This window comes from Saccostrea cucullata, unplaced genomic scaffold (genome assembly GCF_032062105.1).
Source record: "Saccostrea cucullata isolate Sc308-1 unplaced genomic scaffold, CSIRO_AGI_Scuc_v1 ctg282, whole genome shotgun sequence".
Classification (NCBI taxonomy): Eukaryota; Metazoa; Mollusca; class Bivalvia; order Ostreida; family Ostreidae; genus Saccostrea; species Saccostrea cuccullata.
This window is the reverse complement of record NW_026933043.1, coordinates 506,776-526,148: the sequence shown is the minus strand read 5'-3', so window position 1 is coordinate 526,148 and position 19,373 is coordinate 506,776. Positions and strand designations below refer to the sequence as shown.

Here is a 19,373-nt window from a genome sequence, read left to right as displayed (position 1 = left end):
ACTCCCGTCGTGTGATCCTTGTCATCATCTAAAATAATGGACAAATCCGTGTCAAGTCAATGTGTAAATAATAGCTCATGAGAAAACTCAGAAAAGTCAGTCGATATTTGACGTTAAGAATTTTTTTCCTGACAATGTCTTTGTATCGACAATAAATCTTGATGGCTTCAGAAGAGAATGTTGAATGATATTCTTGTTCGCTGTGGCCTTCAACTCGACATTTAAATATATCGACGACGTATTGTTAATTAACAATGGTATTTTTCATTCCTATGTCGATACGATATATCCTGCTGAGCTTGAGATAAAAGATACCACAGAGTCTGACACATTTGTTTCATTTACTTGGATATGTTACTTGAAAAAGTCATTAATGGTAATCTAAGAATCAAGCTCTATAATAAACTTGATGACTTTAACTTTTCTATTGTCAGCTTCACTTACTTATGCAGCAATATACCTTCATCACCTGCATATGGAGGTTATATCTCTCAGTAGATTCGATTCGCAAGAACATGTTCTGCACATGAACAATTTCTAAAACGAGGTAAATTATTGACAAACAAGTAGATGAAACAAGAATATCAACAGTCTCTTTTAAAGTCATCATTTCGTAAGTTCTATGGTCGATTCAATGACCTTGTCAGCAAATACAATTTATCATTGAGTTTAGTCATTGAGTTACATCATGACTGATGTCTTTTGTATTAATTATTAGTCCATTATTTATACACTGAATTGACGACAGATTTTCCGTTATATCCCAATAATTTATGACAATAAGCACACGGCGGGTGTGACCGGTCGGCAGGGGATGCTAAAATCATCATTTCGTAAGTTCTATGGTCGATACAATGACCTTGTCAGCAAATACAATTTATCATTGAGTCAAATCATGACTGATGTCTTTCGTATTAATTATTAATCCATTATTTATACACTGAATTGACGACGGATTTTTTCCGTTATTCCCTGATCATGACAAGGAGCACACGGCGGGTGTGACCGCCCGGCAGGTTATTCTCACTCCTCCATGTCACCTGATCCCACCTCTGATGTTTCGGGGGTCCGTGTTTGCTCTGCTCTTATTTTGTATTGTTTTTTGGACTTTGATATGGAATACGTTTCATTATCTCCTTATCATTCATCATCAACTTGTGGGGCAATAGATTGCCTCGTTTTAAACGTCATACGTAGAATATAACATCGCGTATTGAATCAACTGAGAGATATAAACCCCAAATAAAATAAAATTGTCCTGAGTTTTAGAAGTACATGTATATTAGACAATCAAAAGAAAAACCATACCCGTTGTCTTTCTGTTCACATTAGATAAAAATGGTAAAAGGTTTAGAATATGAAAAAATTGAACAGGTTCATAAGTCCATCAAACCAATACAAAACGAGAACGGAGCAAGCACGGACCTCTAAAACGTCAAAGGTGGGATAGAGTGCCATAAAGTAGTAATCATCCCCTGTAGACCGATCACACGTGTCATGTTGTCATGATCAGGCAAGCGGGAAAACATTTAGATACAAGTAAATGTATAAAAATGGCCTGGCAAAATATAGAATTTATATATTTTACGTTCCTTTCTCCTGTCAGTTCGTTAACAATCCACTTTAGCATTCAACTCGACATTAAGATATATATCGACAACGAATTACCGATTAACAATGCTTAAGGGGGCCGACTATAGTTTTTTGCGGGAAAACTACAATAGCGAAACTCTTCATTTTTATACCATATATAACTTACATTATCTTCAGTGTACATGCCAAGTTTGCGGGAAATCTACCGTCCAGATATTCTTTAGGGACCGTCCCAAAATACAGGTACATTTACTATAGGATTACACAGGTAAATGCCAATTTTTAGCACTTTAAAGCAAATTATACAAATACTACAATAGTCTTTTTGTTCAAATTATAATATTTGATAGTTATTACTATATTGCACATTATATGTAAGAAACACAAAATTCTACTGTCTTGTTACCAGAAGGGACATCTCAAAATACCAAAAATTAACGATTTTCCCTATTTTTATAGAGTACTACAAAATATGACGAAAGCAAAGAATTTATATGAAATCATATTAAAAATAATGGAGATATTCTTAAATTTCTATGTTTTTTAATTTCAAGAGCGTATTTTTTTACTTTGTATTCTATAACATTTTTATTACGCCTTTCTTTGAGAGCTTCAGTTTACCATAACGTCAAAAGCACACAGTAACGACGTCAACCACTTATCAATTGCAAAATCGGTTAAAAAATCAGTTATATGAAATTGTAAATAAATTTTTAAACCTGTAAGTTCTTAATTTTGTTTAATTTTATCAATTAAGCGAAAAAAGTTGCATTAAAACAGTAAATACGCTTCATTTTACTACGAAGCGCGAAATATTGCGCAATAAAAACCATAGTCGGCCCCCTTAATTATTTCTGTTTTAGGTCGATGCGATATATATAATTGTATCTCAGTGAGCTTGTGATAAAAGGTACCATAGAGTCTGACGCATCTGTATTTTACTTGAAAAAGACCTTAGCGGTAATCTAACAACCAATCTTTATGAATGATGGACATAAACTTCTATATCGTCAACTTCCCTTTCTTATGTAGCAAAATACCTTCATCACCTGCATGTGGAGTTCACTCGACATGTCTCCCAGTTGATTCGATTTGCAATGCAAGTTCTTCTTTGCAGTGAGAAATACTTTCCACACCTGACTCGTGAGGCATTTATATCATAAATGCCTCAAGAGTCAGGTGTGGATAGATGAAGGTAACATTGCAAAAAAATATTCCTTCGATGTGCTGTTTGTTAATTTATTTAAAGACCCATTTAATGAATGGAAAGTACTTCTCACTGCAAAGAAGAAACTTTAAATTTGTTCAGAAAATTATCTTAAAATTTGAATGCATGATTCCGGCGTTGTTGGACGATTAATAAATCTCATCACCATTTCAGAGTTCCCAGACCTTAATAAATTCAGTAAGTATGATACCTTCTCAGTTCATTAAAAGGAATTAAGTAAGAAATTTTAAAACTTTCGTATTCTGAATACTACTAGTATATATTTAAAAATAACAAGCACGTGCACTAAACTTTTAAAAATTTTAAGTTTTCTGAAATGATTTGATAAAATGTTATATATCCCTGAATATCTACAATCAATGGGTGAAAATCCCCTCGCATGCAAGATTTTTGCTAAATGTCTCGTGTTAATTAAGCAAAAATTGATATATTAATACGAGGGATGATCAGATCAAAATAAAATATGGTACATATAAAGTCACAAACATATTCTATAAAAAGCATATGTTAAATAATGTTTATCCTCTTGTTTATGATTATTTTTATGAAAATGGCGCCAATATGTAGCTGACTTGGGATAAAAAAAATGGTTGACTGAGTCATGAAGAAAGAACGGCTGTAATATTAAACGTTTATCTATGAAACTCCTTTACAGTAGCATAAAATAATTTGTACACTGTTAATTAAAACAAAGGACTTCCTAGAAGTTTCATCATTAATTGAATAAATTGTTTTAGTGATGGAATGGGGGTGGTTAAATATGATAATTGTTCGAGTACCTAGTGAAAGTAAGATCGGAAAAAACAATTTGTTATAGAAGAACACCAAGTTACAGTAAGCAATATTAAATATTTCAACAACAAAATAATTGCATGTATCGAATCTCGGAAATAATATTTACTTTAGATTTCAAACAAAGAACATATGATAAAACAAGAGGCCCAGGGGCCACAGCGCTCACCTAAGCACATCGGGCTTGAATTTCCCCCCCCCCCCCCCCCCGGCATTCATCATTTGAACAAAATAGAATCTACACTACCTGAGGATGATTCCGTATAAATATCACTAATCATAGCTTTGAAGTACTTGAAAAGAAGATTTTAAAAGGTTTCCCTATATATACCTTTGTAAAATTTGGGTCAGCCATTTGGCCCCACCCTAGCCCCGATGATTTGAACAAACTTGAATCTACATTACCTGATAAATTCCATGAGTTTCATCTTTCCTGGCCAAGTGGTTCATGAGAAGAAGATTTTTAAAGATTTTTCCTATATATTCCTATGTAAAACTTGGGTCTATAAAAAGCCCTGGGGGTCATATGTTAAATAATGATTACATGAGTTTCAGCTTTCCTGGCCCAGTGGTTCATGATTTTTAAAGATTTTTTATATATTACTATGTAAAACTGACCATTTTGGCCCCACCCTAGCCCCGGGGGTCATGATTTGAACAAATTTGAATCTACACTACCTGAGGATGATTCCACATGAGTTTCATCTTTCCTGGCCCAGTGGTTCTTGAGAAGAAGATTTTTAAAGATTTTTCCTCTATATTCCTAAAAACTGGGTCGGCCATTTTGGCCCCACCCTAGCCCCGGGGGTCATGATTTGAACAAACTTGAATCTACACTACCTGAGGATGATTTCACATGAATTTCAGCTTTCCTGGCCCAGTGGTTCATGAGAAGAAGATTTTTAAAGATTTTTCGTATATATTCCTATGTAAAACTTGGGTCGGTCATTTTGGCCCCACCCTAGCCCCAGGGGTCATGATTTGAACAAACTTGAATCTACACTACCTTTACAAGAGTTTCATCTTTCCTGGCCAAGTGGTTCTGGAGAAGAAGATTTTTTAAAGATTTTTCTTATATATTCCTATGTAAAACTTCATTTTGTAGCCCCGGGGGTATGTTAACAAACTTGAATTTACACTACCTGAGGATGATTCCACATGAGTTTCATCTTTCCTGGCCAATTGGTTCTGGAGAAGAAGATTTTTAAAGATTTTTCGTATATATTCCTATATATTTACATTTGCAAATGTTTTCCTTTATATAACACTTGTTTTTATAACTGTGTAAATACAGGTGGTTAAATAGATGTGCGTTTAGATAATTGTTCGAGTAATTTCTCTGTGAATAAAGGGTAAGTGGATTACATACATGCCGTTGGGTTTGAAAAATAAACGCATTTCAAAAAAGTAACAATCAGGCAAATATAAAATATGAATAAGTGTCAAATGTAAATATAAGTATAAGGTAATTTTTTGAATTGATATGTAAAACGGGTTGGCACATGATCAAGTCTACAAAGCCCTTCGGGCTTTATGAAATATTAAATATTTCAAAACTTGAATCTACACTACCTGAAGATGATTCCACATGAGTTTCACAGTGGTTCTTGAAATTTTTTAAAAATGCCATTAATTTTTCTCTAATTCATAATTATCTCCCCTTGGAAAAGGGTGTGGCCCTTCATTTGAACAAACTTGAATCCCCTTTACCCAAGGATACTTTGTGCCAAGTTTGATTGAAATTGGCCCAGCGGTTTCAAAATGTGAAAAGTTTACAGACAGACGGACAGCTAGACAGACAGACAGACGGACAGACAGACGGACGCCGGACAAAATGTGATCAGAAAAGCTCACTTGAGCCTTCGGCTCAGGTGAGCTAAAAAGGCGCATCCAAAGTAGAGTCGTGTTATGATGGTCACCATGCTAATTCTAGTAAAGGATACATTTATCCAACAATCTTATTGCCTAGATTTGGTCATTTTATATAAAAAATACTGTATGGTAAGAAATAAAAGACTCCGAAAACCTTTAAGCTTCTGTGAACAGGATGTCTTCACACGTATAGCCAACATTTTGAAAACACCCAATATTCCTTTGCAAATCGTTCTGCACATAACACAGGCTATGAATTATCAGATTGGGCTCCCAGTATTGATTCTCTTATAGAGTGTAAATATACAGTGTCCCAATTAGGGAAAACTGGACGGGCCTTCTTACACCCCTAATTTTTTTTTTCAAATGTATCCGTTGAAAAGGAGAGAGAATAGCTGAAAGAGGCGAAAAAGTTAGATTGTTGGTATCAAGTAATGCATAAATAGGAAAAACTTTGTCGATCACAATGAAATTAGAAAGGGGGATGACGAAGATGCCTGTGACTTTGTTAAGAATATCAATAATCTAAATAACTCTGACATGGCATCTAAATCATAAGACCTGACAGTAGGTTAAAATTTAGAATCAAGACCAGGAACTGAATAGTCGGTATCCATGTACAATAGTTTGGGAGCCATCTTAGATTTGCAGGTGAGACCTAAGAATTTAAAATTTTATTCAATTAATATTTCTGTGGACGTACTTGACCTTCTTGGTGTAAAATTTCACTTGATTAAAAGTTTTAATTTGTCTTGAAAAGATGACGTTCAAGATGAATTTTTAAGAAAGTAGTACTACACTAAATATTTTTATTTTCATTTTTTGCTGATTTGGAGGTTATAAGGATGTATATTTGAATTGCAAAAATCAGAATATTTCTGTGGATGTAGTTGTTCTTCAATGAATCTCAAATAAATAGACGTTAAAAAGTCCGTCTGCATCAAAAATTAAAATCCCAAATACTTGATGTTTAATAAAACAAATTAAAAGGACAAACAAATCCACGAATCAAAATAGTTCAGCATAAAGTTATTATAACATATGATGCCATTAAAATGGTACATTAACATATAAATCTCAAAGCGCAAAATATAAAAAAAATAATTTTATACTATAAATTTGTAAAAATATTAATTTTATTTTATTTAATTTTTTATGAAATATAAAACACCTTCATGAAACAGTTTTAAAAATCACTTTCAATTTTGAAATAAAATATCTTTGCAGTACATATATATTACATTTCAAATGACTTGAATAAAATATTGAAAATAAATAATATTACCTCAATAAAATATTTTACAGCATCGCCTTCATCACGCGACAGAGAAACCCGATATGGACCACCTTTGCAGCGCTCAAGTAGCCCTTCTCTGTGATCTGTGTCAAATGGCTGAATTACAGAGCCATTGTGAACTTTGTCAAATTAACCTGTGTAAGGCCTGTGTAGGGGAGCATTTCTCTGATTCATCTAAAAGACACAATGTTGTACCTTACACACAAAGAGTCTCTGCTCCTCACTTCCCTAAATGTCCAAACCACACCCAGAATCGTTGTGAATTTCACTGTAACAAATGTAATATTCCTGTCTGTTCTATTTGCCTATCCAATATTGAACACAAAGGACATGATGTATCAAACGTTCTACAAAAGGTAGGTTAAAAAACAAAATTAGAAAATGACTTGAAAGAACTTAGACAAGAATTTATCCATATGCCAAACTCTAGTCACACCCCTGCCTACCTGAGTCACCACGACACGGAAAAAGTGGATTCTATTAATTATATTGATATTTATCCATATTGCACTATTCACAGCATCATAACCAGATGGTAAATGCAGATTGGTTAGTTTGAAATCCATCGCCAAACATAAATTGGAAACATTACCTACATAAATATGCAATAAAATATATAATTCCAAGACAGATATATTTGTCAGTAAATGAATATCATGAAATTCAAGAATATTTCTTGTACAGGAATAACATGAGAATATTTCACACTCTGATAAGTAAATACACCAATTATTTACATGTATATAAAGTAGTCACTACACGTACGTTGGATTGTACAGTACTGCGATTCCTATAACTATTGAATGCTAAGTTGACCTATATTGGACAATTTCTATATAGCCTTCTAAAGGATCGACTGTTCTAAAAACTGTTCTTCTCTGAAATATTTGACAATTTAAATCTTAATAATTCGTGTTATTTTGGTAGGCCTAGATCATTTTATGTATTTGTTACCATTTTCTGTCATTTTCAATAAAACTTATGTAAGTTTTTAGGGTTTATGTAGGATATCTTTTTTTTATTTCAGCAGCTCGAGCCTGTCCCCCCGGTCCCGAAGAGATCCATGTCATCACGAAAGTCCCCCTCCCTCACCTCCACGATGGGACCTTTATTACTACAGGTATATTTCAATAATCCAAACACCTCATTAGAAGGTCTGTCTAAATAAAACATATGGAGATTACCAACTGTATTCAAGATCCAAAGTCCATTAAACAATACAAAATAGGAACAGAGCAAACATGGACATCCGAAACATGGGAGGTGAGATCAGGTGCCATGGAGGAGTGAGCATCCAATGCCGACCGGTCACACCCACCGTGTGCTCCTTGTCATGATCGGAAATTGACGGAAAAATCCGTCGTCAATTCATTTTATAAAAAATGGACTAGCAATTAGTATGAAAAACGTCAGTCAGAATTTGACTCAATAAGAAATTGTATTTGCTGACAAATTCATATTTCGACCATAGAACGTACGAAACGATGACTTTAAACGATGAATAATAAATCTTTTAAACAGGTCTAGATAATTTCAAGTAACACCATTGTCGTTTTTTGTAAGGTTCATGTATTTTAGAGGAACTTGGATTTAATTCTACAAGTGATAATTCGACTTTTACCCATAATTCCCTTTCTAAGCTAAGGAAGCAATTCTTCAAAATAAATGATATGTCAATTTTGAATCATTTTAACATTCCAAACAGCAGAAATGAATTTGAATTACGATTTCCATATTGGATTCCGAAACTTAATAAAAATCGTTACGAAAACAGATACATAGCAGGTCCAAGTAAATGTTCAACAAAGCCTCATTCCTTACTCCTCACTAAGATATTGACAGTAGTGAAGGAAAATCTTCAAGAGTACTTTGCAACAAACTATTCAAAATGTGGTGTAAATCAGATGTGGATACTTTAAAATTGCAAGGAACTTTTGGAAAATTTTACCAAAATCAACAGCTTAAAAACTAACGATTTTTCAACTTTATATACATCCATCCCAAACGATAAATTAAAGAAGTCTTTATGATATCATTAACAGCTGCTTTTTCAATAACCAGAAGTCTCTGTCGAGACTGAAGCTCTACTGGTTTGTACTTATAGCAAAGGAAGAGAAAAGTACTTAAGCAGTTGGAAATTGAAACTTTTCAACAGCAATAAATAGAATAATGATCCTTGATTAAGTCTCTTTATGTTCTTAGTGCAGTCTACTTGCATGCCACATTTATATTATAATCAGACTAAAATTGTATTTGGAGTAGCATTTTGAAAGAATTTCACAGAAATTTCTATTTTTATTAACCACGGCAACACCGTTCATCGAAATCAAAAACTGATATACAGAATTATGTATCTTATTGTAGTCTACTTGTGTGCCAAGTTATATTGAAATCAGACTAAAACTGTAGAAGGAGTAGCATTTTCAAAGAATTTCACAGAAATTACTATTTTTAGTAACCACGGCAACACCGTTCACGGAAATCAAAAACCGATACACAGAATTGTGTATCTTAGTGTAGTCTACTTGTGTGCCAAGTTATATTGAAATCAGACTAAAACTGTAGGAGGAGTAGCATTTTGAAAGAATTTCACAGAAATTTCTATTTTTATAATTAGTAACCACGGCAACACCGTTCATCGAAATCAAAAACCGATACACAGAATTATGTATCTTAGTGTAGTCTACTTGTGTGCCAAGTTATATTGAAATCAGACCAAAACTGTAGGAGGAGTAGCATTTTGAAAAATTGTTTACAGACAGACAGACGGACAGACAGACAGACAGACAGATAGACGGACGGACGACGGACGCATTGCTATCGCATAAGCTCTTCTAGTCTCTGACCAGTAGAGCTAAAAATGGAAATCGTAAATTCAATTACCTTAGCTCTTTTGGTCATTTGCAAAATTATTTTGCTAAAAACACTCTGATTGTACACAAAAGTACTCTGATGTTGACATTAAAAAGATGCTTGAGTTTCTGATTGACAATATCTATGTGGTTTTTGGAGACCAACAATCTATAGGAATTCCCATGGGTACCAATTGTGCCCTGTTATTAGCAAACCTATTTTTATATTCAAATGAAGCAGATTTTGTAAAAAATCGTATACATGAAAAGAAGAAAACACTTGCTATAGCCTTCAACTCGACATTTATATATATCGTTGACGTATATTGTCAATTAACAAAGCTTATTTTCATTCTTATGTCCATACTATATATCCCGGTGAGCTTGAGATAAAAGATATTATAGAGCCAAACACATTTGTTTCGTATTTGGATATCACACTTGAAAAAGTTAATGGCAATGGTAATCTAAGCTTTGTGATTGATTGTATATTGTTTAATGGCCCTCTCAAGAATTTTTCACTCATATAGAGACGCCACCATTTGCCGGTGGAGAGCTGCAAATTTTGTTCTAAACAAGGCACTCAGGGCCATTTAGCAGAGAGAAATAGAGAGAGAGAGAATCTTTTTCGTGCCAGCACCTACTGCGACACGGGTCTCGTATAAAGTGTGCCGAGTTTAGAACAAAAACTTGTAGCCCTCCACCGGATAAGTGGTGGCGTCACCATATGAGTAAAATATTCTAAAGAGGGACTCTCAAGAATTTTTCACTCATATAGAGACGCCACCACTTGCCGGTGGAGAGCTGCAAATTTTGTTCTAAACCCGGCACTCAGGGCCATTTAGCAGAGAGAAATAGAGAGAGAGAGAATCTTTTTCGTGCCAGCACCTACTGCGACACGGGTCTCGTATAAAGTGTGCCGAGTTTAGAACAAAAACTTGTAGCCCTCCACCGGGTAAGTGGTGGCGTCACCATATGAGTAAAATATTCTAAAGAGGGACTTTAAGGAATTGCAAACAAACAAACCAACTCACATTAATTTGACTAGGGCAATACACCGTATAACATGTATATAATATGTATAAAGACATTTGTCTTGAGGGACTTGTTGTTGACTCTTGTTTCTCACATTGAAACATATGGAGATAACGACCGGTATTCCTGATGAAAAGTCCATGAAACAATACAAAATAGAAACAGAGCAAACATGGACCTTCAAAACACCAGAGGTGGGATCAAGTGCCATGGAGGAGTGGGTAATTCAGATTTTGATACTTTTTATACACCTCTTTTAAAGGACAATTATAATAGAACAGGTCTGTCTGAAGGACATATTACTAGTATTTCACAGGGTAAATACATGTATGTAATAATATATAATATAATAATGTGCAACTGTCTTATTGACAGTTGAAGGAGGAGTACAGAGAAGACTATGGACGTCGCGGACAGAGGACGGAGGCCGTGGACAAGCTCAGGAATGCCTTCGTGCTAAAGAGGACGGATATTGTCGTAGACGAGCTAAGATATGCATTCGAATTCGCTGAACGATTGTGTGCCGGAATCACCGACGACTTTTTAAATGGGGTCATCAGTCGCCTGTCAAACACAGCAGCAGTACCGGAGGCAGAGATCAGACGGGCGTTAGACAGAGTCAAAAGGTAGATAGTTGTGTCTCCGTGATAGATTTAATATGTCACACTCACTGTGATGTCAAGTGAGCTATATACAGACTATTAATTGATTGATTTATTGTATATTGTTTAACGTCACTCTCGAGAATTTTTCACTCATATTAAGACGCCACCACTTGCTGATGAAGAGCTGCAAGTTTTGTTCTATACTCGGCACTATGGGCCATTGAGCAGGGAAGAATTTTTTGTGTCAGCATCTACTGCGACACGGGACCTCGGTTTATATACGTTCTCATCCGAAGGACCGGTTCCCACGTCCCACAGTGGGATTCGAATCCGCGACGTAAGGATCAAATCCTTAGCGACTTTAGAGCAGACGCTCTAACCACTACGCCAAGCGGATAACGACTATCAAAAGAGTGAAAAGGTATCAAGGTGTGACTTAAAATTTATTATAGTGATTTTCGATTGTTTTTGATCGACTCTTGGTTTCTTATTAAGCTGTATTTGATAACGTTAGGTTACCTTTTACTATTGATCTGTAGTCTTAACAACTGTAAATGACTTAATTTTTATACCACCATATTTTTCCACACGATTTTTATTTGGTATTGATCAACATTTTCACAAAATATGGCTCATTGCTCAGTTTATTTGAAAAACTTCTATTAGATGTGAGATGAAATCTTTTCATTCCTGTTTTTCCTAATTATGCAAAAATAAAGTTCTCGTTGATAAAATGCGATATACTGTAAAACAAGCTTTTAATTTGTGAAACACACCTATAATGAATTGACGTTTCTATCGAGGCAATTAGCCCTCCCCTGACTGCAAGATGTATTGAATTCTTAATGAATATAACGAATTACGATTATATCGAAGTAAAATAATCTATTCAAAATATACTTCATTAAAAACGTGGTTTACTTAACAATAAGTTAAAGGTAAGTAGATTCTAGATAACCATTTCTTACTGTCTTTTTTCAGACCTTAAGCTTCCTAGGACAGAGACATAATTAGAACGGAGAACTGAGGGCATCTGAGGACTTAGGGCTATTTGGTCCTAGAAATATATATAGAGAGAATAATACATAGTTACCCTTTTCCATATATCACACCCTGTATCAGCCCGAGACACCAATATCAGCCAGAGTACACATTAATTTGAGAATAAAATAAGTGACTAATCATGCACGGACTTCCTACATGTACACGCGGTCTATTGTCTTATACGGTTTGGGTTTGTTTCTACTTCTATTTCAAATGTGTAATTTGAAAATATCTTTTATTTCTCAAGTAGATTATCCTTACATTTTTTAGTTTAAAATTAGGAAAATATGTACCCATAAAATATATGTATATGATAACAAGTACTATTTTTTTTTTAAAGATTTAATTTAATAGAGGTGTAATATTGATCCTATCAGCCCTGCAAATCCATATCAGCCCTGAACATTGCTGACTTCAGGAAGAAAAAAAGATGACAAAAATGAAAAATGAAAAATTTAGTCCGAATTTCCTATGCATTACCATACATTGACTTTTCCTGTACATTTTCTTCAAATAATAAAATATTAAATTTTAAATTGATATTGAGTTAAAACGTAGTCCATTTAGAACAATTTTTGATTCAACATATTATACTTTATAAAAATTAATTTCCTTTCTGTTTTCTGAAACCTGCGTAAACGTCATGCTATACACATGATACATTTCTTTAATTATTAAAATTTAGATGTAATAATCCACGCTGTTTATGAAGTGCGTGATTTCGTGGCTTTGATTATTTTCTGCATTCTTTATTGATTGTTTTACTTTGTTATTTTGTGGATTAGGCTTTCCTGTGGCCGTTGCTTAGACTAACCCTCTCGATATACACTCATTTGTAGCTCATCGAATTTTCCTTCGGAAAATTACAATAAAAAAGTTTTATCATTTCCTAAGTTTAAACTGCATTGCAGAAATAGGTAAATAATTACAAGAGGAATTATATTTTTCATTTTCATAACTTTTATTATAAATTATTTTGCCACAAAATATGACTGTTCAATAAATGTTTTGTATCCTATACCTTTTATTTTATTTCTTTTTTTATTCTAACAATAACTATTTAATTTTTGTTCTGTATTCCGATGTGTTCAACATTGGCTATGTCTGTCATAATTTGCATAAAACTCCGCCCATTCTGTGAACACAGCGGTCCATCATCGTCAAAAGACCAAAAAATCTGACACTTATTCCTTATATTTTTTATGCTCTTGAGCAAAAAAAAAAAAAATACCTTTAAAACAAATTTTAAAGGTATAACAAGCATATGTAGCTCATCTAATTATTCTTCGGAAAAATTACAAAAATAAAGTTTTATCATTTCCTAAGTTTAAAGTGCATTGCAGAAATAGGTGAATAATTACAAGAGGATTGATATTGATTTTTTTTTATAACTTTTATTATAAATTATTTTGCTACAAAATATGACTGTTTTAGAAGAAAAGAGCTATATATATTTTAATAATTTAAAACAGAAAATATTAATATTAATATTAACTGTAAATAACACTAGTATACAAAGTAATAACCTGTATTATTTTTGTTTGGCTTTCTTCCATTGTTTTTCAAAAATTATTAGCTTCGTACCTGCATAAACGTCGTGGGCGTTTATGAAAAATTATCACGCAAGCAATTATTAAAATTTCTACTTCAAATCAAATTAAAAAAAATGTGAATGTATATTATTCATAGTTTTGTTTTTAGTATGTTAAAAAAAATTACCTGCTACAAAAAAATCCTTTGTGAAATCTAGCATGAAGATTATTTTGATCCACGTCTTTCAGCATGTGATTTTTTTTAACCACGCCTATCGATGAACTGATAGATTTATATAATTTAGAAATAAAGTATATTTACTATTTGTAGCTGTAAAAAGGACAAAACATTTTAAAATGTAAATATTTCATAATCAACACTTAACTATTTGATAAGTTTTATTCAAGAAGATCTAATCCAGTGGATGCATCTTGTGTATGTCTCCAGTAAATAAATAAATTAAGGTATGATCGCGTGGTTTCGAGACAGGCGTATATCTTAGTTTACATCCTTTTAGCTCGCATTTATTTTGATTTGTTAACATAGCAACAGACTTATGTGAATTTGAAAGATGAACGTACTACAAATGCCTGATGACTCAAGTGTGGATACATGAGGGTAACATTACAAGAGGAGTTTATCTCTGATGTTATGTTTATGATAATGTTTTTTTTCATTCCATAGGATTAACAGGAAGTATCTTTCAGAGTTCATTCTTTGTGTACGTATCTAAAGTGTACTTACAATGTGATTGTCGAAATTGTTATAGTTGGACATTATTGAAACTTCATTAACATTTTATACGTTTCACCTTTATACCGAATAAGTATAATACCTTTTCAGCGTTTTGATGAAATTGATAATAATCTAAATATTTTAATATATTAAGCAATGATTTCCTTCTTTGGTCCAAAAAAGTTGAGAAGTAATATATGTGACAAATTACTTTTTGGCGATAGACATACATGTGAGGGTCTTTTCATACACCGAAAACTAAGAAAATTAAGCGCTACGAAAATTTGAGATTCCACATTACATATATACTCAACAAAAAAAGAAACGCATATTCAGATTAAACATGATAATCTAAGTTTTCAGTTTAAACCTTAATTTTTAAAAGTGATTTTAGAATGTGTTGTGATAAAAATCAAATAAGTCCAATGTTCCAAATTGACAAGTTATGTTGATGTCATTGACATCGCCTCCACATTACCATATATTCCTTTGCGACCTCTCAGCGCTAGTGGATTTCCAATATAAATAAGGATATGTGCATTTTATGCTGATTTCAGCAGTTTGTACAGCAGTTCCGAGTGTTGATGTAACACTGCTGTGAAATGTAAAATGCAAAAAAAAATTATTTCAAATGTAAATTAATCAAAGCAAAAATATAAAAGAGAAATAATTTCACAAAATAGAACCCCGATTTACAAGAAATCATGCAAAACACTATTTTCATAAACATTATTAATCAAGGGAAATAAGTACTGGTGTACTTTAAAATGATTTGAAAAAGTTTGTTCCATATACTTTTTCAAAATTTCTTTGATGAGTTAAAATTATGCGTTTCTTTTTTTTTTGTTGAGTATATTACTGTATCTGGGCTATAAATAAGGATATGACAAAATGTTAACACCAAATAAAGAAAAAAAATTATTTCAAATGTTAATTAAGAAATAAAAGAGAAATAATACAGACACTTAATGAATACATACTGTTCAAAATGATTTGAAGTTTAATGTCAGTTACATTTATTTTGTTTTGGATTGCAAATACCTACAGTTACATTATTATTTCATCGGTATCATATTTACTGAATATATCTACTTCAAATGAAACTTCAATGAGCCAAAATTTTGTTCTATTTTTACAAATTAGAATTTTCCTGAGATTTTGAAAATGTGCTCAAAAATAGACCATAAGCATTTGTATTTCTAGATTTACTAAGCATCTCAAGACAATCAAAAACGTATGAATTAGAAGAAGAGAATAAATTGCACATTCAAGAACAGCATCATGGGAGCATGCCTCACAACATCAAGGTGTTCTCAATGTTTGGAACACTCGGAATTCTATTGCCAAACCTGAAGTGAATACCTCTGTTCTTCTTGCAAGGAGAAGCATATGAAAAACCTAGACACCAATCTTCACGATGTAGCGATTGGCGGCTTAAAATATGGCGACCATATGATACCTGAGTGTTGTTATAGGCATCCAAGCAAGAAATATAGATACTGGTGTCGGACATGTCAGTGTCCAATCTGTTTCAAATGTAGTGTTCACCGGAGTCATGAAAAAGTGGACTTTGTGAAGACTTTCAAAACCTACAAACAACAACACCGAGACAGAATTATTCACATTAGCAGCGAGATTATTCCATACAATCATGCTCTCCTGACACAAATTAAGTCCGATTTTAAAAGATGTCACTCAAAAATACGCAACCTTCAGTTGCAGATGGATTATAAGGTCCAGAGTCTGAAGAATCATGTGGATGCATATTCATTTTTTAAAGACATAAGTGGCTCAAATCTTTATTTTGACTCGCAATTGCAACAAGTACAGAATGTTACAAACATACATAAATATTTACAAAGATATGAAGAGCTAGGTAACAGGCCAGTTCAATTTCTCTTCTTCATAAAGAAAGTCCCTTCTCCCAAGTTGAAAAGCATTCCCGGTACATTAGTGCTATCCCTTTTCGACGAAATTAACATTCAGCATATTGCAGTGTTGATTGGAAAGATTCAGGTCCATGAAACTCGAAAAAGAAAAGAAGAGAAGGAGGAATTGTTTGAAGTGATGTCTAGCCCTGTTTTACAGAAATTGTTTACTGTGAGCGACATTAGAGGTGGTATAAGTCACATTTCCTGTGCCTTGCCAGACCAGGCGTGGGTCAATGATAATAACAATCTTATCTTAATCAATACAACAGGAGAATCCCTTTCTCTGCTAAAAGATATATCCAGTCCGTATGGCATTCACACAGTGACAAGAGACGGTGATCTAACTTATATAGATAAAAATTCAAATGTATTTGTACTGTCTGCAAAGAACAAAACAAAGACTCCATTAATGAAGATGAAAGAGCCATGGACTCCCCGTTGTGTTTTCTGCTCCCCATCTAACGGTGATCTTTTTGTGGGGGCGATTTGGTATAACAAAATCAAACAGAGGTATTCAGAGGCAAATGTAACCCGACAGCGAAGGACAACATCTCCAAATTATTCAGCACAATGACAATTGTGAGGACCTGTATAGCGACCCCATATACACCACGGAAAACCGGAATGGAGGTGTTATTGTATCCGACATGTTCCGTCATACACTAATTGTGAAAGTCAGTGAAGGACGATATCGCTTCTCTTACAAAGGGTCCCCATCAAATCCAGGATTCTTCGTATCGAGTGGAATCTGTACAGACGCGATGTCGAACATCCTGGTGTGTGATGGATACTCCAAAATCATACAGATGATTGACATTTAGATGGCTGCTTTCTGTAACTGCTATTGACAGAAAAAATGGGATAAACAGACCAGGAGAGTTATGCTTTGATGATAAAAGTCACCTTCTCTGGGTCGGGTCGTGGTAGGACAACACAATGTGTGTATATAGATATATACAGTCGAAGGATTTCCTCAAAAGCGATAATGAAAATTACTTTAATATGTAGTTTTATCACAGTTTTACTCTTGTATACTGAATATAGGATATTGTCTTACATGTATATTCACCGTTATGAATATAGTTTTTTTATGTGAATTTGATCAAGTAAAATATTTTGGACTTTTATGAAACAATTGTTTATTATAAGATATGATTTGCCATGAGTCGAAGACACAACTTGTTTAAAAATTGATAAAAATCATGTCAAATCATATCATATCCGATCTGAAAAATGGAGGATCCTAAAAAGATCACCTGCATTTCGTGTTAACGACTTCCAACTAGTAAGAATACACGGTCTTAGCATTTTGTGCCCTAAGAATTAAATGTTTTCAAAAAGTTTCAAAGTTGGCTTAAAATTTAGTTGAGTTAATGACTGTGATAAATCAGGAAAAAAATATGGCAAGAAGGAGTACCAAAGGTAATATGACTTTCTTAATTTGATGCATTCTCTATTTTAAATTTCACTTGAGTTATTTTCCGTAAAGAAATATAGTTCACTTCCATCGCCCACATTAATTTTCGAATATGTTTTGCACAACTTTTTTTCGATTTTTAAAATGATTATTCTTATTTATATATTTAAAGTAACAATTATTTATGTGCATTGTAACAAATCTGTTGTTTTTGTTTTATAAATATTAATGAAGAAAAAAATTCTGATCACATTTTGTCTGTAGTCTATCCGTCCACCCGTCTATTCGTAAACTTTTCACATTTTCGAATTCACTTAAGAACCACTCAACCAATTTTAACCAAACTTGCCGCAAAAATCCTTGGTTGAAAGGGAATCAAGTTTATTCAAATAAAGGGCCATGCCCTCTTCCAAGGGGAGATAATTAAGAAAATGTGAATTTTTGGTAGAATAATTTAAAATCTTCTTTCAGGATCCACTGGGTCAGCAAAGATGAAACTAAGATGGAAGCATCTTCAGGTAATGTTGAAGTTTGTTCAAATCATGACCCCCTGGAGTACGGTGGGGTCACATTGGACGATCAAATTTTAACATAGGAATATATAGAAAAAGTCTTAAAAATCTTCTCAAGAACAACAAAGCCATGGTGGTCATATCGATAGGGTAGCATCTCGAGGTAGTGTAGATTCAGGTTAATTCAAATCAAGGCTGGGGTAGGATTGGGGCACAATGGACGGTCAAAGTTTTACATTGGAATATATAAGAACAATCTTCTTCTCAAGAACAACAAAGACATGATTGGATATACTTGTAAGAAAGCACCCTCTGGTAGTATAGATTCATCTTTGTTCAAATCGTAACCTCTGGTTGTAGTTTGGGGCAGAAAGGAAAATTTATATTTGTACGCAGGAAAAAAGCCACAAAATGTCAAAGAAATACATGTATGTTAGCATTCTCCATTCAGGTCACGTGTCACCGTAGGTGCTAGCACGAAAAAAAAAACGCTCAATGGCCGTAAGTGTTGAGTATAGGACAACATTTGCAGCTCTCTACCGACATGTAATTGCGTCTCTATATGAGTGAAAATGTTTCGAGGGGGACGTTAAAAATATCAATCAAAATCAAGATTACCCAGCTTTCAAAATGGCACCGGTTCTGACGTTTTCCTGTCTCATGAAATATCAAAATCATACGAAAGTCTGGAAAACGTAAAATATTTCGGAATAGTAGTGAAGATTTAAGTTTTTTAAGTCATACTCATCAAGGGTAGGGCGGGTCATTATACCAAACATATAGGAAAAAACTTCAAATGACATGATTAGAAATTTGGTGAAATATATGGAGATAACGAACAGCTCAAATGTCCATTAAACAACACAAAAGAGGAGAAGAGCAAACACGGACTTAAAAATTCAGAGATGGGATCAGGTGCCATGGAGG

The 19,373-nt window shown here is 33.6% G+C and overlaps 2 protein-coding genes across 2 annotated transcripts; both read left to right on the top strand.

The window, feature by feature from the left end:
• Positions 1-6,823: 6,823 nt before the first annotated feature.
• On the top strand, positions 6,824-11,299 carry LOC134237078 (uncharacterized). The gene is made up of 3 exons (XM_062719161.1): positions 6,824-7,138; positions 7,810-7,902; positions 11,045-11,299. Exons 1-3 carry the CDS (start codon positions 6,824-6,826, stop codon positions 11,297-11,299), a joined length of 663 nt encoding a protein of 220 aa, XP_062575145.1.
• A 4,739-nt stretch (positions 11,300-16,038) lies between these two features.
• On the top strand, positions 16,039-17,091 carry LOC134237077 (uncharacterized). Its single transcript, XM_062719160.1, has one exon. The coding sequence runs from the start codon at positions 16,039-16,041 to the stop codon at positions 17,089-17,091; it is 1,053 nt and encodes a 350-aa protein (XP_062575144.1).
• Positions 17,092-19,373: the final 2,282 nt, after the last annotated feature.